This window comes from Falco punctatus (genome assembly GCF_963210335.1).
Source record: "Falco punctatus genome assembly, chromosome: 1".
NCBI classification, from domain to species: Eukaryota; Metazoa; Chordata; class Aves; order Falconiformes; family Falconidae; genus Falco; species Falco punctatus.
The window spans coordinates 56,972,000-56,992,407 of record NC_137580.1 but is presented as its reverse complement, the minus strand read 5'-3'; the positions used below and the strand labels follow the sequence as shown (position 1 = coordinate 56,992,407).

Sequence of the window (20,408 nt, the reverse complement as noted above, 5' to 3'; positions counted from 1 at the left end):
GCAATAGAATTCAGAACATATGTAACTACCACCTGCAAAAAAATCTGCAGGTACAAAAAATCTCTTATTGTAATTTAGTAATGCCAAATTAGTAAGAAATATTAGTTTATAGGCATAGAACAATTGATCAATAATATAAAATATACAAATGCTAATTTATAATCCTTTTTTTTTTTGGTCCTCATATTTACATTTTATTTAGATTGTAATCCAGTGACACATCATCAGTGTGGAGATGGGAGATGTATAACAGCTGATTGGGTATGTGATGGTGACCATGACTGTATAGACAAATCAGATGAAATCAATTGCTGTAAGTTCCCTTAATCTCTAAATTTTTCTTCCTTTAAAAATAGGAAACAAAATGTAAGATAAGTAGTATACTTACTGATTACTTGTAAGGCAAATCTATAAGCTCATTTGATTTCACAGGTTTGTACTTGACAAATTTCCCTTCTGGTAGACAGCTGCAGCAAATTAAACATTTATTGAGAAGTACCAGCATTGCCATGTGTTTCAGTTTCTTGTTAATTACAGAATTAGCTTTCTTTAATTGTAATGTTCCCATTAAAGGGTAATGAATGAATGTATATAACCTCTTAAACTGGTGGCATTCTGGGTATGTGACAGTTTTTTGATGTGCTTGTATGTAACCTATAGCACCTTGCTAGAGTTTGGGCTCCAGTGATAATGGTGTATATCTGCAAATCAACTATAGTAGAATATTGCTGAGTTCCAAAATCAAGTCTTGGGAACTAGTGCATGTTTTAATGTGGTTAACGTTCTCATAAGACATAGGCTTATGCTGCATTGCTTCTTGCTGCCGTTCAGTGCTTGACCTTGCAACCACTACCCTACAATCTTCCTGACATCTAAGAACCTAATCTGAAGAAAGGAATGTAAGTAAGTGGGTAAAGAAAAGGTAACAGTTTTTATATGAGTAAAAATGATGTGGTTTATTCTTGGAAAAGCTGTCCTCCATCTCAGCCTGTTGCTAATACCTGGCGTGTTTAGTTTCAGTCCGTGTAGTTAAAGATCAGCACAGCTATAGGCAGTGGAAAACATAGCCCATGTATAACAAAAAATGTCTAGTGATCTTCAGTGCTAAGCAGTATTACCAGGTCCTCCTAAAATAAGTTCAAGATGATGTTCAAAAGTAATTAACACCTTCATTAACCTAAACTGATCAGAAGATATGTATTTTTTTTTTCTCTAGCGTGTCATAGTCAGGGTCTGGTGGAGTGCAGAAATGGGCAGTGCATTCCTAGTGCATTCCAGTGTGATGGAGATAATGACTGTAAAGATGGAAGTGATGAAGAAAACTGCAGTGAAAGTAAGGATATCCCTTATTTTGCTCTTTTTACTGAACCTACCATTGACTGCTTTGTTCTGAAATGCTTTTAGCTAAAGCTGTCTGAAAAATTTGCTTTCTTTACCTTTCAAATAACACGTTCTAAGACAGGTTGGTGCCTGCTTTCACACAGGAATTTGTAAATAGAGTTTTGTTGGTCCTTAAAAATATATAAATTTAAAAGAAATGGAGGTGATATTTAGCATAGTATTTGAATACCTGACATGACCATCTGTTACTTGAAAAAGATTAATAGATATTCAGATTATCTGCAGCAATTAGAAGTTACTATCACAGGAATTGATGTTGCTTGAGCAGGAATTTTCTCATGAAAAACCTTTTTTCATCAGAACTTGGGAATCAGAGAAAGAATGTTAGCATAAGTAAATTAATGATTTAGTGTGACTAAGGGAAAATATATGAGAACATAATTTTCACATCTACTTAGTAGCTGTCACATGATGGATTGCATGAAAGAAAAGCAAACCAGGCAGTTTCTTGAGGCCCGGAACATGGTTTCCTGAAGACTTGTATTTTGACACTCAGAAAGAAATGTCATGTTGTGGTGGTTTCTGCATCTGAAGGTATTTTTCACATGTAATTCTCTTGTTTCTGACAAGGTACAGGTTCAGACTGCAGCCTTTCCTTCAATGTGAGAACTATTAATGTCTTTCTCTTATGAATGTTATTTTAAAGAAATTAAAGTAATGCGTTTTATTTAGAAAACTCTAGTGCTGCCAGATGTAGTGATAATTAGACAACCTATTCAAAGGTAATTAGAGTAGAAGAGACCTGATATCATAAGATAAATACACAGTGTGATTATATAAGCCTCATTGCTTTAGGAAACCAATTTAGAAGAAAACCTTTCATAAGCATGTCCACTCACTCCCTTCTTTTCATATTAAGTTCTGAGGATCTTCCTGTTCCATTTTAAACATCTGTATTCAAAAAAATAGCTGAGAAGCTGAAACACAGAAATTACTATTATTCTTCGTTGCAATTAATGTTGGTGTTGTAAAAAGGTCTTGCATGAAATTTCTTCTAGTTCTGACTGTGCAAATCTAAAAACCAAGGATCAGACCTTGTCCTTAATTCTGACTGTGCAATCTCACAAAATGCTCAGTTTTTATTCTTCGTCTTTCCTGATACTCAGCCTCAGTCTTACTCTATGAATTCTGTGATCTTCCATTTCTCTTGCTGAAAATGAAACTATCATTTTTAATATAGAAGAGGTGAAGCAGCAGAATGGGATAAATTGAAAAGTACAGAACTATTTAGAGCATTCTATAAGCAACCATTTCAACTTTTAAAATTCATTCAACTTAAGCCTTGTAAATTTGTTTATCACTAGTAAAAGAGAATTTCACTGAAAACTTTGATGCGTGATCTGGGCTAGAAGTCAGTGATGTTTTTGTCTTTCACTGCTTCTTGCCTTTGTGGATGTTGAAGAAATGCTTAAAAAACTCTTTTTGGTAAGACAAACAGATTCAAGGATACTAAATGCAGTGGGGTAGGATGGGATGATAATTATGTAATCAGTGATCTCTATATGCTAAAAGATTTTTTCACTTAGTGTTAAACTACAAACTTTTAAATATATAAGTTTTCATTGTTCTTCTTATTCATTCTTCAATGTGCAAAATAGTATTTTGAAATACTGTGTAAAGCAAAATTCTTCCTTTATGCAACCATATCCTGTCTATCCCAAATTCACATAAGAATGTGTAGGCAGTTTGGATGTCATTTGGATTATTCCTCCTTAGTTCCTGGTAAAGCCCATATAATAGTAAAGCAGAATTCTAGTTTGTAACTTTCTTTTGTATTTCTTATGTATGTTGTTGAGTTCAGCAACTAAGAAAATGTAATAGGACATACACTTAATACAAGGACTTCTGTGCTCTACAAATCAAACAATTTAGCTGTGCCTAGGAGAGACAATGCAGTTAGGACTGAAGTGATCTGGAATATTGGTTTTGTTACAAACACAGTAAATATATGAAATCAGCATAGAAATTCGAGGTCAAGATGGAGTGATGTGCCACTTGCCTATATAAAGATATAGGGACCTTGTGTAATAGTACAAGTTTATACATATAGGGATTACAAATGACCATTGTTTCATCTATATATCTGAATGTGAAAAACGGTCTCCTTTGCTACCTTAATGAAATTTAAGGTATGGCATCTATTAACATTACTGCTGCCATTTTGTGACAAGTCTAATACAGATGTACTCACAGATGGTTCTGTGATCTTGTCACAAGACAGGGTAGAGTGCGTTTATAGAAATTCGGCCCTGACTGTGCTAGGATCAAAACAATCTACGTAGCACAGAGATTTTTAAAGAGTTGAGAAACTCTTCCAGTGTGGGTAAGAAGAAATTGGAACAAACTTTAAAAATTAATTTTAATTTAAAGATTTCTGATAGCTTTAAAAGTCGAAAGGTTTTCTCTACCTTTCAAGTTCCATTTTGCAACCCGATGCATCTGTAAAATAAGACAGTCAATTGCTGCAGCAAAAGAAAATACCTCCATTGCTTCAATATATAATGTGTATGAAGGGTTGTAAATCCACATAATTATGAATGTCTATTGATACGATTACAACATCAGTTCTTTGGGACAAGGTCATTGTCAAGGTCATCAAAACATGAAGTTTCTTTAGCATCTTCTCTATACCAAATATAAGAGTTCCATGACTGAATGATTAATGTTTGTGGACTGTAGTGCAATACAAACACTAAGCAATAGTTGCAATAAGCCATTTAAAACAGGATGGAATTATAAAATACAAACTGTTCAGCCTCTGTATAGAAAATAGGAAATTAAATGGCTGATTTTGCAAAAGCTAATGGAAGAAAGAATTTAGTGGTTTGGAAAGGAGCTATCACCTCCAAGAGAGAGAGAAGTCCAGGGATTTGTCAGAGAAACTAACTACCCAGGTAATGTGCTCAGAAAAGTTTTGGTGAAGTGCTGGGTTTAGTTATTCTGGATTCCATCTTTAGGAGCATAGCCTTCTGGGGTTTCTGCTTCTTCTTGTTGTTGTTTGTTTTTTAACCAGCCAGAGAAGGACAATAAAGCTTCAGCTCTGATGACCTTTCTTCAGGATGTTTTTTATTGTCCACCAAAATAATCATAAAATGAGAAGCAGATCAACTGAATGGCACTGAAGAATAATTCCCGGAGAGTATTTTCTTTCAACTAGGACCTATTGTTCCCTTTGAAATCCAGTTTACATGGCTTTTCATACTCTGCCAGAGGATCATGGTAAATGGCTTTCAGAGATCCATACCTCTCATTCAGAAACCGGACTCTGAAGTCTTATATTAGACGTAGGGGTAAAGAAGAGTGACATCTGGATAGTGCTGCACACTTTTGTTCTTTACGCTTCCCTACTGCACTTGAAATGCTGTAGGGCGCTTATCAACTATGTAAAGGAAATACTTAATTGTAATGTAAACTCTGTGTTTTCTCATCACTACACTCCAGTCATTTGTATTAGTTGGGTAAATAATTAGAATAGTAAATTTCTATTTTCCTCAGGTCAAACCCTCTGTCAGGAGGGAGACCAGAGATGTACTTCCTGTCCTGATCCCTGTGGAACTTCTCTTTGTGAGATGAGAAACAGCCAGACAAACTGCAGTAAGTAGGTCACATGCTTCATACTGTCACTGTTTTAGGGTGGTTTAGAGTATAATGAGGATGCAGGGTAGGACACAGTAATACTTTACTGTATAGTACACATGTGTAATGATTAAGTATTGAAAAGGGCAAAGTTGAAACAAAAAGTTTAATCATGACACTTGATTATTAATGTACTAAAATACTCGTAACGTTTGACATCAAGATATTTTTCTTTCTGTGAATTTTTTATATGTTCTTAAAGGGTGCTCACTGTTGCACTTTTTCTTAATATTTAATGTCATTCAGAGTTTGCATAAACAACATAGTGGAAGCGTGAAGCAGAAGCTACTGGTTTATTTTCAAATCATAAGAAAATACGGTGTTTATTAGTCTGAAGAACTTGTAGCCCTTTTATGATGGAATTATTTTGATACTTAAACTGGCTAAACTAGTTATTCTTCTGACCAATGCATACTGTAACGGTTTGGGGTCTTCAACACTGCGTATCTTAATTTCTGTGTCCTGTCCTGTACCACTCCATGCAAGCCTCCTGTACCCACTGTACACTCGCTTCTGAATAGCTCTCTTTCTCACTTGTGCAATGCAGCACTGTGAACAGATACTCAAAAGAAATATATCTGGCTGGGTTTTGACACTGGGGCAGAACTGTATTTCAGAATTAATTAAAACTTAGTGATGTGTTAATACAGTCTCATCAATTCAGGTCACCTTGGCACATGGGCAGGCTTACCTTCATTTACATATATGAATGTGTAGACATATCCTATAACTGCTTTGTGCTGAGCAGTTTTCTTTGCAAGGTATGGTTTGGTACTATAAGGTAACTTGTTTGGATAATGTTATTCCATTTAGGTTGGAATGGATATAGGAAGGTCAGTTAGTCCAAACTTCACAGTCTCTAAAGTTGCAGCTGTCACCCACAAGTGTTTGAGACAGGTGCCATTCATGCTGGGACCTTTAGATGCTGCTAAAGTAAAGATGCAAGATACTTGGGCGTATATGCTTTACATGTGCTTCTGTCAATGCTTCTCCTAATTTTTTGAAGAGGGACAATTAAGTACCGTGTTTAACATTAGAAGGAAGTTAGCTCACACCTTTTGTCAACTAGCCTAAACTCCTGATCAAAGCAGTGCCAGTTAGGTCACGTGACCCATGACCTTGTGCAGCTGAGTTTTGAGTGTCTCCAAGGGCAGATATTCCACAGTCTTTCTGGGAGACCAGCTGATGGCTGTATAGTCACCAGTCACGCATAAGACAGGCCCTCTAGTTAGCTGGCAAACAAGGCAGCAGCCTTACCCAAGTCAGAAAATATGTCAGTTCCCACAGTAGCCTTTGGTTCTTACATATTCAGGGAGCAGTTCTCTTCAGCAAGTTACCTTTCATAGACAGCGACTGCAGTCCTGTAAAAAGCAACAGTCCTGTGACTGCACTTCAGTCTTTCTCACAATAAGAAATTGCTGAAAGTGTACTTTTTTTTTTTCTTGGACTCATCTTGTGGATAAATCAGAGTGAGACTTAGTGTGGTCCAAAGCAGTTTGTCCTGTGGTCCAAAATATTTTCCTCATCAATGCAGATTTTTGTATCCCTTTGTATGTATGGACAGCAATTTTGGAAAGTGTTTGAGTGGCTAGGACTACATTACAGGATAGTGAAAAACATTTTTTGACATGTGATATTGGAGTTCTAATACAATGTTCCTATTCCATGTCATGAGAAACCCAAGAGCTTTTCAGTGGTTTCCTCATCATATTATGGCAATAGTCTGTAATTCTCAACAGGAGTAACACATATTCTGAATTATACTTCTGGATCATCTCTCTTTTTCCTTTTCTGCTCCAGTGAATATTTAATTGTTTATACACAATGGAAGAACAAGAGAATTTGGGAGAAATTTTTCTTGTGTAACATCTGGAAGTACCATTGTCTTTGTTTCATGTTATTTTTTTGTTCATATTTTGACCAGAGTTATTTAATCTTTAGTAAGAGATGAGAATTCCCATGGAAAAATTCAGTGTTGACAAAGCAGTATTTTTTGGCCCAAATAACTCTTTGGCTGGAAAATTCCAAATCATAGGCCACATTTCACAATATTAAATATGATGGGTGTTCTCCATGTATGATAATGTCTAATCAGTTTAGGCTGGTATTATAATGCAGTTCAAAAATATTTAGCATAACAGAAAAAATAGCTGAAGGGAGAGTGTAAAGAGATGGAATCAGGCTATTTCAGTGCCTGGACCAGACAGGACCAGAGGCTACAAGTAAAAACTGAAACACATGAGCATAAGGAAACACCTTTTTTACTGTGATGGTGACCGAACACAGGTTGCCCGGAGAGATTGCAGAGACTTCATCCTTGTAGACAGTCAAAAGCTGTCTGGGCATGGTTCTGCACAATCTGCTCAAAGTGGCCCTGCTTGAGCAGGGGGGTTGAATTAGACGACCTCCAGAGGTCTCTTCCAACATCAGCCATTCTTGGATCCTGTGAAATATCCCATTCACTTTTGTTACTATGTTTGGAACTAATTGCGATGTAGTAGGTAGAGCAAGTTAATAATAAATACATGAATATATTAAACCCAGGCATAATCTGTTTTTTGTTGTTGTTTTGTGTTGTGTTTTTTGTTGTTGTTGGGTTTCTTTTATTATTTAGGATAAAAGATGCTATGGATTTTATTACTTATTCCCCACTCATTAGGTTGTACTTACATACGCTATAAATAAGGGAGCAGCAAGATCTCTTAAACTGTAGGACAGACATTGGAAGAAAAGATTAACATTTGGGTTACCTAAATGCAGTCAGATGTTCCCCTGGAGTGTATGTTCTCTTTGTTTCTCTGCTTGTGGATTGTAGGGATTTGGGTGTGAGTCAAAGTTATTCTTTTCAAACCTACAACAACACTGCATATAATGTGATAGAAGCTTTCTAAACACAGTGTGAAAATTGTAATCATATTTAAACATGTGAAGAGCTGTTCTACGGGGGCATTTCAGTGGACTAGATTTTCTTCTAGAATTCACCTAAACCCCTTATAACCGAGGCATAACAGAAGGGAGAATGGTTATATGTGCATTTCTACCCTTTAGTTTTAATGTTATGTTACCCAAACGCTTAGAACTTTGCATATAATTCTGTATTCCTTTACTCAGGTTTCATCATGAAATACTGACGAACATGTAATATTCTGTACACATCAAGAAAAGATGCCCACTGGGGAAAAATCAAAAGACAAAACCAAACTGATTTGGGCATCTGGGGCTGAAGTGTGGGAGGGCCCAGGGAGAGTTTACCATGAAGAAAAGGAAATGGCAGTAGTGTGAGAAAGTTTGTTGAAGTCTTCAAACCTCATACACCCCAAAGCTGGGACTAAGTGGTTTGAGACAACAGAAATAGTTCAGTATTGGCAGTATGCGAGGACCTAACAGAGAGGAAAATCTGTATATAAGATGAGCTTTGTGACCCTCAGGTTAGAGGTAAATACTCAAAGAGGTTATAACAGGGAATGCCAGTCCAAGAAAGACTGGCCAGTTCTGCTCATCAGCTGAATGACTGTTGGGTCTTCTTTTAACTTCCTCTCAAAGATCCAGCTATGGGATGACACAGTTGCCACACTGCTGGCAACTGACACTAGCAACTGGCTGGTGGACAATATTAATCGTGTTAAGATACACTTGCTTCTAGAATAAGCAAATATATGCAGTCTTTTAATAACAAATGAGTGGAATAGTACACACTTCCATAGAAAATTTTCTCATATTTCAAAAGGAAATAAAATTAAATAATTTCACATTGGTCTTAGTGTTAAATAAAAAGCTGAATTTCAGTCTGAATTGAAGTGAAATCCTGTCATTTTCTGTTGTGATGGAAAACTGAAAAATAAATATTTCTGACTACCAATTTGAGAAGTACAAAAGCCATACAATTTTTAAATCCAAAATATTCAGGCAGTTCAATGTGTGTTGTAATAAACCCCTTAAAAGCTGGATGATATTTGTATTTAGGTAGTCTGTGTAATCATATGAGCTTGTAGCTGTTTCATTTATTTTGCTCTTGCTTATTATTCTCTTTATTATCAGTTACATCTTATCTGAATTAAATTATTAGCATGCAGACTGTCTCTTACTCAGTGTTCGTGCAATACATAACCTAATTGTAGCCATTCTTCCTTCATATCTTGGGATACAAAAAGTAAAGTAAAATAAAATAAAAATCCTGCCTTCTTTTTTCTGTATGGAGAAACTGCAGTCTGTCATTAGAAATTTTTTAAGACCTGACTAAATAAAGCCTTGAGAAACTTGATCAGTCCTCAGAGCTGACCAAGCTTTGAGCAGGTCATTGGACTGGAGATCTCCTGAGATCCTTTCCAACCCAAAGTATCCTGTGATCCCAGTCATCTTAATTTTGACAATTCCCGTGCCAGTGTGAGGTGTGTTATGATACCATAGTACACCAGTAGGAAGTGTGTTGCTGTATGATGCAGGAGTTCTTGGAAATAATCAGATACTTGATTTGAAAAGAATAAATCTGTTCTTAAAGAATAGTTTATTGTACCATGTTAAAGTTACGATGCTATTTAGGAAGTTAATGCATATTGTTAAGGGAATATAAGTCTCTGAATAGGTTATTAGGTAGGCGGAGGACAAACCCAACTTTCTTTACTGTTATGAGCAGGCTCATGGGGTCTTGACCTCTGAAACTTGTAGTTTCTCAAGCCTGAGAGGAAATCGCCAGACTGATAGTTTTCTAAAATACTTATATGATTATTTTTTCTGTATTTCATTTAATCTCACACCATTTGTGTTTCTTTTTTTGTTCTTTCTGTGAAAGGTCAGTGTGAACCAATTACTCTGGAACTCTGTATGAACTTGCCTTACAACTATACTTATTACCCAAACTACCTGGGCCACAGGACGCAGAAGGAAGCCTCTATCAGTTGGGAGTCTTCTCTTTTCCCAGCCTTGGTTCAGACCAACTGCTACAAGTACCTTATGTTTTTTGCCTGTACAATCTTAGTACCAAAATGTGACCCCCATACAAATCAGCGGATCCCACCTTGCAGGTACTATACTATGCTTCATTTAATTCTTGACTGACATTTTCTGTCATATTAGTTTTTTCCAATTTTCTGTCTCCACTAAAAATGCCAGAAATTTTGCTTTGAAATTTCATAGCAAAAGGTAGAGAACCATATTTTATAAGATCACTAAATGCAGTCCATTACACATGTGATTAATATTCAAAGCAAAGAGAACAGCAGTTCAATAATTTTCAAAATGTATATACTGAATAGAATAAATAGCCTTTTTCAGCTGGAAGGGATCTACAATGGTCATCTAGTCCAACTGCCTGACCAATTCAGAGCTGACCAAGTTAAAGCACATTATAAAAAGCATTGTCCAAATGTCTCAAACGCTGACAGGCTTAGTGCATTGACCACCTCTCTAGGATGCCTTCTCCAGTGTTTGACCACCTCTTCTGTAAAGAAATGCTTCCTAATGTCCAGTTTAAACCTCCCCTGGCACTGCTTTGAACCATTCCTACGTGTCCTATCACTGGATACCAGGAACAAGACAGCAGCACGTCCCTCTTCACTTCCTCTCCTCAGGAAGCTGTACAAAGCAATGAGGTTACCCCTCAGCCTCCTTTCTCCAAACTAGACAAGCCCAAAGTCCTTAGCTGCTCCTCACAGGACATTCCTTCCAGGTCTTTCACCAGCTTTGTTGCCCTCTGGACACATTTAAGGACCTTCACATCCTTCTTAAGTTGTGAGGTCAAGAACTGCACACAGTACTCAAAGTAGAGGCTGCACCAACACTGAATATGGCAGGATAATCACTTCTTAACTGGCTGGTCATGCTGTGTTTGATGCACCCCAGGATGTGGTTTTCCCTCTTGGCTGCCAGGGCACACTGCTGGCTCATATTGAGCCTGCTGTTCATCAGCACCCCCAATCCCTTTCCGCAGGGCTGCTCTCCTAATTTATAGTTGTGCCTGGTGTTACTCCATCCTAGGTGCAGGATGTGGCATTTAGACTTGTTAAATTTCATCCCATTAATTATTGCCCAATGCTCCAATCTATCTAGATCCCTTTGCAAGGGCTTTTGTCCCTCAGGAGAGTCAACACCCCTTCCCAGTTCGGTATCATCGGCAAACTTGCTAACGGTGCATTCAGCTCTTGCATCCAGACCATTAATAAATATATTGAACAGAACTGGCCCTAGAATTGAACCCTGAGGAGCACCACTGGTGACCAGACAACAGGCAGCTGTAGCCCCATTCACTAGAACCCTTTGAGCTCTGCCCTTCAGCTAGTTCTTCACTCAGTGGGCCATGAACCCACTTACCCTGTGGCTGGACAACTTGTCCAGGAGGGTGCTGTGAACTTTATATGAGGCATTTTGCATTTCTGTGATTAGAATTGCTCTACTGTAAAGGGTATTTAAACATAGAACCAATTAATTTAATTTGGAACATTAGCATTTGTAATAGTTCCTTGCATTAGTGTATCACTTCATCTATGCAAAACCCTCTCTGAATACTGTTAAGGAAAACTGAGAATTTAATGCATGCTTACCTTTCTAAATTAGTGTGCCACATCGTTCTGAATTACAGACTAACTTAGGCTTCCTACTTGTCAGATTAACTTTTCTATCATCTTCATCAATTAACATCGCTACACTTTTCAGGGTTAGGAGTCTGTTCAAAAGAGACCATGTTCTGTAAATCTCATGGCTTTGGTAGCAGTGGTTGTTGCAGGTTAGGAGAGCTAATAAACCTGTTCAGCAGGCAGAGCTCTTTGAACTACTGACTGCTAGAGCCTTCTCATACAGTATTTCTGTCTCTTGGCATTGGGCCTATGCTAACAGTATTGATCGATTTACATCTACTGAGTTGAAAGAAAAGTGCCCTGAAAACTGCAATATATATCCTAAGATGTCATACCACGTGACATTGTTGACAAATAGATAACATTTCTTTGTCTAGTGATGTGCTGCTTAGTGCAAGTTAGAAGTGAGTCAGGGAAATTTACTAAGATATTGCTGTATTCTCACATAGGGACCTAATACAGAAGTTAGAATATTACATATGGGATAGCTGCCAAGTTATAGAGTGGTTTGTGCAAGCTCTTTTTCAGGCTTGCTTGTTTGAAAAGCAAGGGTTTTTTTTGTGGTGTTTCCTTTTTTTTATTATTTTTTAAAGAAAGCAGTACAATAAGTAAAAATTCGGCTAACTTATTCAATGTAGAGGGACAAAAGTTAAAGTATAGGCTCTTTGCTTCAGCAACTACATACCTAGTTAACAGATTTTAGGATGTATCACCAAACAGTTGAATAGTCTTCAGGTTTAAGGTATTAAAGAGATGAAGAGGAACTTGCAGAAACTGTAGAACAAGTTAGTTTGAAGCGGACCTCTGGAAGTCATCCTGGTCCAACTTCTTGCTCAAAGCAGGGTAACATCACATTTAGATCAGATTGAATATACAACATAAATTTTTAAATCCTAGGATTCAAAGCTCTACTTTTATAACTGTTTTCATGTTTCACTCATGTTAGATCATAAATAGAGAATGTTTTTTATCAGGAAGGGATACCTTGGAGGGTGCCACTGAGATCTGTAGTACTGCTTTATGGTTTTAGGAAGAATTTCAAACACAGATAGAATGTAAAAAAATAAAAATCTTTTAGAAATGAAAACACATATAGGCTTATACCGATAAACTCTTGAGGTAATTGATAAATGTAGGGCAGAAAAAGAATTAAATACATTTGATATATCAATATAAATGTAAGTAAGTACAGTTTGAAGCTCCTAGAAGGCAGAATAGTATATTCTGAGAACAGAAACTATATTCTGAGAACCTGCTGCTGCCTTTGCGAAATAACTGCCCTCTTGTTCAAAGATGTCAGTGGTTAGTTGAGCTTAACAGGACATAGGTATTGCTTTACCTGTCTTCTCCTGTAAATATGAAATGGAGTTCAGCTAATGCAATTTTTCAGTGTTAAGCTTTTCAAGTCAAAGTGCATGTTTCAACCATGATTTGCAAATTCATGCTATATTTCTGGATCTATTATAAAATATACTCATCAGAGTCATTGGGTTGTTTTTAATACTGCAACCTTGATCTGTTCTTTTCATTCTAGGTGGTATAACTAAACAATTTTAATTCTGCTCCCTCTGTATAAAACATCTGTCCCTGCTTTCCAAGGCTTTTCATCGTCTTTATGCTATTACTTTGACTGTCATGCTTTATTTTTTAACTACCACGGTCTTCATGAAGTTTTGTTTAAAGTAAGGAATACACGTGAAGAGGTTGGGTTTTTTTGAGAGAACTGAACTTGCTGTTATTGAGGCCATTCATCTGATAAGGCATTGGTAATGTTAGTCCAGGTCTGGTGAAATAATCTTTGAAGCTAAATGTGTGCTGGGTTTCCACTGAGGACAAATGGATTTTCATAGATGAAGGACATATGTAATAAGCTCAGAAATTGTTTCCTTATAATTACAAACTGTCTTTGCAATGAATTGATTCTGCAAGGTGCTGGGTCTCATAACATTCCAGTAAGTCTGTCAGTGTCCCTTATTTTGGGACCAGTAAATGCTTTCCTAGTCACAGTAGCCTATATTGGCATGGAGATTACACTATCTCTGTATTGAAGTAGTTTCCAGCTGACTTCGGTGTTGTTTCAAAACTGTGACAGATGTGTATGAGGAATAATCCTGGTCAAATCTCATGCCCTTTATCTGTTGGCATTGTTAGGCATACCATTACTGTATTTGAATTGGGAGAGTAAAGAGATATTTTAGTTAACTGCCAAATACACTTAACATTCTTTAAAAAGTGCTAGATTGAATTCTGTTGTGAAAAATTACACATTTCTATGCTACATTTTTTTTTTATTTTTACCTTGTATTTTTTTCTCCTACCAAGAAGGGGGAGATTTCTGTTTTGTGATGTGTACTCTTAACTGTTAACTTGTTAGATTGATTCATAGATAGTATCACAGGTAAGATTTGACTGAGAAGTAAATTGAGAAGTCTGTTACACGGTATTCTGACACCCCAAATGTGAGACTTGGCATGGGAATGTGGGAAGGATTAAAAAAAAAAAAAAAAAAGTACTAATTACTCTTCCACTTTTCCTAGCAGTATTGCAATAGGGTCCCATACGCTCTGTGATTGACGCTACTTTGAAGATTATCTACATTTTAATTTTTTCACCACAGACTGATAAGTTAATGGCTTGCAGTAGCTTTTGGGAAGGGTCAGCTCTGGCCAAAGATTTGAGTGTGCAGAGAGCAAAGGACAGAAATAAATAAAAGATTCTCAATAAAAGGTTCCCTGCCATCCCTTACAGAAGAGAGAATGTTTGTAAGTAGTTATAACTGGCTATTATGTTATAACTCAGGTAATAGTATGCATACAGTAACTTAAATAATGTTTCAACAATAGGAACATATCTTTTGTTATATTTGTATTTTTTCATGTAAAGAAATCTGATTAATGGAGTTTTCCTTGATCTTCATCTTTAATTTTGGCTAGGATTATTAACGTCCAATAACTGGGAATTTCTAAGACTTTCACTCAGTTATTTTGTGCGATTTCACTTTATTTCCTCAGGACATTATGTGTACAGTCTAAGGAACGCTGTGAGTCTGTGCTTGGGATTGTAGGTCTGCAGTGGCCAGAAGATACTGACTGCACTCAATTTCCAGATGAGAACTCAGACAACCAAACTTGTCTAACACCAGATGAAGATGTAGAAGGTAACTCCTACAAATACATATAACAGGAAATTAAAGATTTTGTTAGGTTCCCAAAGTCACTAATTTTTTCCCCCATATCTCCTCTTTAAATTGTAATATTTAAACTGCGGAAATTATTCCAAACTGGGTTTTAGGGAATTTGTATCCTTACAGTTTGCAGATAAGAGGAAGTTATCATAAGAAATCTATTCAAAGTAAGGATCAGTTACCCTCAATCTGTGAAAGTCAGTGTTTGAGATTTCTTGCTAACACTACACCTACTGCTTGCTTGTGTTTATACTTCACTTTTTTACCTATTTAGATGACATAATAATGCTTTTCTAATCAGGAGGCAGAATCTTGGCAATCTTAAAAAAGCAGAGCCTCACGACAGCTCTGGGAAAAATTCTGTAATGTTAGTGTCTTTGCCAGCTATTGTTTGCACATGGATTTTTGTCTGGGGAAAGTTTTGTAGAAAGTTGTGCCAAACCAGCTTCAGTAGCAACTGACAAATTTCAGTTTTAGAGTTCTGCCATAATACATTGTGAGTGCAAACATGGAACAAAAGAATTAAATTGCCTTAAATGCTTTTAGATATTCTTTCGATGTATAGAAAAAAGTGCAGCTTATCCTGCTGCAGTGGTTATCAGATGTGAGATCTGTGGGGATTCTGACATACCTTTTGTTTTTCTTGCCAAAATGCCAGTAAAGTAGCTGGGAAAACAGTGAGATGGTGTGAGCTACAGTGCCTGCAATATATTGATCATGTCCAGTTCTCACTCTTCTGCTCACTTGCACGATGATGACTGTCTCTCCACAGCCACGATCTTGCTTAGAGAAAGCAATGAGTGAAAGCTAGTTAGCTTATAGTTCTTTTAGCGAAGATGTGTTGCTGTGAACGTAGTGAAGGAATCACAAGAAAAGTGAAGCGTCTATAGTGGTTAGTACTATTTCTTCAAGAAAAGACCATGTGCACGTATCACTGTGAGGATTTTATAAGTATGTGTGATATCACAGTAATTAAATCCTCTGTTGTGGGACTCCTGAGAGACAAGGAGATAATTTCCCTCTACAGCAGTAGGCTGGTGGAAATGAATTATTCATTATTACACAGCACTGTGTAGGAAAGGAAAAGTAAGATTTTAGTAAAACAAGGTGACTTAGAGAAAAATATTCTGATTTAATTTTCTCAGGTGTCAAATGTCTTTTAACCTTCCTCCCTGTGTTATTAGATCATTTGGCTTTGAAATGTAGCATAGAATGATCGTATTTAAAATATACTACTGCATACAGGACTATAGTGTTCCATTTCTAGAGATAAATTATGTTCACTTATAAAACTATAATCTAAAAATATTCTCACTGTAATTAGAGGGACTCTGCCTAGTAAGCTGATTCACTGCTTATTGATCATCTTAGCATTGAAATAGATATTCCTGGGAAATCAGTGAAAAAGAAGGGAGGGTTAGTATCCTTTTAGAAAAATTGTAACTGATTAAGAGTCTTATCAGAGGTGTTTTGGATTCATTTACTGCTAGAATTTTAAGTTGATTCAGTGCCTGATTTCTGCTGACTACCAATGTTGGTTAGAAAGTCTTTCCTGGGAGTTTAAAATCTTATATAAATATTTCTGGGGAAAAAAATGTTAGAAAAGAAATTAAACTTCTAGGAGCATTTAAAATGTTCATAATTACAAAATATAGGTGATTTTCCAACTTAAGCTGTAATTGACAGAGTAATTACAATGCGTTGAATTGCTTAAGTTCTCTTTGAGTCAGTGCTGAATCCAAGAAGACTGCTGGCCAAGACAGCATGCATTGTGAACTGCGTTGTTTTCATAATGAGTTATTCTTGAATGTTGGTAGAATTTTGTTTTCTAAGGCTTCCATGTTCATTGATGATATCTTTTGTACTGCATGGTATTAAACATCTGAGAGATTTTGCAGGAAGGAAAAAACCCTACAACAGCAATGTATGATGGAGGTTGTACATCAAACTCAGCGACATGTACAGTATGAAAAAATGGGTGGGTTTTTCAAAACCATCTAAATAAAGCCTTCTCAAAATGGTACTCTGTAAGATGAAGCAGAAGCGATGTAAGGGGTAATTTGTTGACATTTATGGGTGGTTTAATCAATCCAAATAGCCACACAATTGCCAAAATATATTTTATTTTTTTTATCCTGGGGATCTTATACTCACTTCAGCACATCAGATGAGCTGTTTCTGCTTCACACAACACCACAACAGTGAGAAAAGGAGCTAGAAAAGCAATGCTCACAATACAAACATTGTATGGCAGTTACTTGGCAAAGGTTTAAAATTTGACAAGGGGTGGCATGTGAGGGGAGAGCTCTGGAAAATATTGCTTCACCCCGTTCACAGCTAATTGTTAAGAGTCTTACCTCCTACATAGTTCCAGTTCAGTATCACACAAGATTTCTATTCCTGTCATTTACCCTTATGAATCAGTCACAGTGATAAATAAGTATCCATGTGATGATTAAGCTTGCAGCTTATGGAGTCTTGTTTCTCCCTGTTCCTTGTCATTGACAGAATGCTCACCCAGTCACTTCAAGTGCCGTTCTGGGAGATGTGTCCTGGCATCTCGAAGATGTGATGGTCAAGCTGACTGTGAGGATGATAGTGATGAAGAGAGCTGTGGTAAATAAGATCAATGAGTTGAATCTTTTGAATGGAGAGTAGTTGAAACATTAGAAAAGGACTTTTGTTTTTTCTTCAGTTACTCAAACCATAACCTGACAGTTCAGAGGATAAGCCCCTTTTCTGTAGGAAAAATGTTTGAAAGGTTTTTTTTTAAGACTAGCAGCAGTAAAAATACTTGAGCAAGCATCCTTCTTGGTTAATGTCAATGCAATTTATGATATATTTTAGATTCTGCTAACTGTATTCCAGGATGTTTGGGTATTTCTTTAGTAATCAAGATAAAAAATGCTGCAGATACAATTCATTTGATATTGCTGGAGGTTCTACTGAGCTGAAATGTGACTTCCTGGAAGTTTAAATCTTGAACTCGTAAACATAGTTTTAAATTCATACATGGTCATGTTTTCATTAGGATGTATTTACAAAAGATCTGTGTTGCTGAAGTGGACTCTATATTGCAAGGGTCAAGAATTACACATTTTTCCAGACTGGTCAGCCTCAAACTGTAGGTACAAGCATAAAGTGGTAACCACAAATTTTATTCTCCAGTATATTTCTGTGTTTACTTATGGTAAAGATGCTTTTGACTTTTAACTTAAGGGGATGTATTGAACTTAAGAATAACCAACAAATCTCTTGGTCACTACTTATCCTTGTGTGCTCTGGCAGGAGAATTTTGAGAAGGGAGTTTATACCATGTTTATACTATTTCTTTACGTGACTAAGGTGTAGCCTCCATAGAGTTCTGCATGATGGCCTGGCATCCCTCGGGGCAAAGAGAATAACTATAAATCACTGAAGATTTAGAGAAGAGGTGTGACTATGAGTAAAGGATTGGAAAACATTCCAGCAGAGTAGGGCTAAGGTGCACAACCTGGTTTTTTAACAGAGAGCAGGTTAAGATGGAAGCACAGTTTGTGTGAGCAACAATCTATAGCAATAAAAGTCTTTCTACTCAGCTGCACAAAAATAAAATAAGATCCAACACCTGAAAGTTGAAGTGAGGCTAAAATTCAAGCTTGCCAGCTGTATAAAATGCTTCTTTTTTAAGAGTAAGTTGTTTTAATGACTGGAGTAGTCAAGGGATTATTTGTCACTAAGGCATGATATATTCTCAATCTCTGTGAGTTTTCAAATCATGCTTGTATTCTCTTTCCTCTTTCTGTCCTGTTCCCCTCCCCTTGCAAAAAGAAACAAAAAAGAAAAGAAAGGTATACTCACTGAAACAGGATTTAATACTAGGTCATTCTCTTGTTTGGATTATAAAGGAAAGGCAGAGCTGCTGATTACAGTGACCCTTTCAGAGTTTGTCATCACTTTACCTTTGAATCAATTGTCTTAGTTGTCCTCCCTGCCAAATATTCTTTGTTGCCACCTGTTCTTAACTCCTTAGAACACTAATTGCTATGGGTCTTTTAGGATAATTTTATTCTCCTAGACATTAACATATGAAATATTACGCTAATATGTAACATTCATTTCTTGAGTGGATCTCTCTCTGTCTCTATAGTCTAGACAGAATGTCACTAGCAATCAGCAGAATTCTTATCAGTTTCTATAAATATGGAAGACACTATCTGGTAGGAAATTACCGCTGTCAGAGTGACATTAGATTGACCAGGGGTAATACTGTTAGTGAAGAACAGACAGTCCTTGTAAAGCTCCGTAAGCAACTGCCCTGACTCATTCATATTCCATGTGTGCAGGACAAAATCAAAACTTAATGATCTTTCCATGTGTAAATGGCTACCTCACATTTTATTAGATTATCCTTTGAAATTGTTTTTAAACCATTAAAAAACAGTCAGCATTTAAATTTAAAACCTTGTATTTTGAAGTGCCTTAAATGACAGGCATGGAACTTCACAGTGCAGGGAGAAAGGCCGGAAAAGACTAACTACAGCTTTTGGATGCTTAAGCTACTCTAGCCAAAAATATAAGGTAGAACAGCCCAAAAGGGACTAAGGTATACTCTACTTATGCAGAGTAGAGCTGTATTCAGCACCCACTGTCTCCTCCTGCTAGTAATCCCTGACATACTTTATTTGTGAGAGAAAATTATAACATTTCATCTTTGTAAGGGTAAATATCACCCAAGTAATTGCAGTGAAATCGTAAGGTTTTAGTGCCATTTAAACTAGGATTCAGGGAGAAAATCTGACCCAGATTTCTGAATGTGAGACTTCTGAGTGCATTTCAGGAAAGTGTGAGGAAGATAATTTCTGAAAATTATTATTATGATAGACATTGAGAGAGTCTGTGGTATTAAATATGCTTGATTGTAACTGATCATATTAATTTACTGGGTGCTGAACGATGCCTTTGGCAGAGAGCAGAAGAGGGTCCTAGAAGAGTACTAAAGAAACTGAGGACATTACATTCAAAACCAAAATTGTCCTTCACTGTTTTCTGCAATCTGAGTTCTGATTGTAGTATTTTAGTTGAGAGAAAAGTGTGGTAATCTTAATGTTAATGATTTAGTAATAATTGCATGGAGAATATACATGTGAACAACAAATGGTAACTTGCTTCATATTTTGAAGAATCAAATGAAGGTAAGATCACATGTGAGTCCCTCTCTTGCCAAAACATACGTCTGAAATGGGAGTAAAGTAAATACGGACAAGTTTTCCTACCTCCATTTTCACTTCCATGTCATTTTCATCAAATTAAAAATGTATGTCACAAAAATATTTAGAGAATAAATATAAATACACCAAATGGTAGATGGCTTCTACCAACAAAATAGTGTATTTGAACACTGAATTCAGTAAGTAGTGCATTTTTCATAGGGAATTGTCTCTATATTTGCCAATGTTGTACTGAAAGATAAATTTTGGAGAGTCATGGTACACTTCTCAGTGTAATACTATAATGTGTGATGAAGGGAAAAAGCAAACATAATTACCTGTAAACACTCTACTAAAAATTGCAAGGTTCATAAATCATATTTTTTAAGCTTATTTTATTTTCTTATTAAGTTCCTAACATGACTGACA

General features: G+C 36.4%; 1 protein-coding gene across 3 annotated transcripts in view; it reads left to right on the top strand.

The window, feature by feature from the left end:
* Positions 1–20,408, top strand: part of CORIN (corin, serine peptidase) — a 144,268-nt gene that overhangs the window by 94,833 nt on the left and 29,027 nt on the right. For all 3 annotated transcript variants that reach the window (XM_080403912.1, XM_080403910.1, XM_080403911.1), the window contains 6 exons: positions 203–313; positions 1,217–1,333; positions 4,897–4,995; positions 9,827–10,058; positions 14,618–14,763; positions 17,299–17,406. In XM_080403912.1, the coding sequence (XP_080260038.1) occupies positions 203–313; positions 1,217–1,333; positions 4,897–4,995; positions 9,827–10,058; positions 14,618–14,763; positions 17,299–17,406 (813 nt within the window). The remainder of the gene's footprint in view (positions 1–202; positions 314–1,216; positions 1,334–4,896; positions 4,996–9,826; positions 10,059–14,617; positions 14,764–17,298; positions 17,407–20,408) is intronic.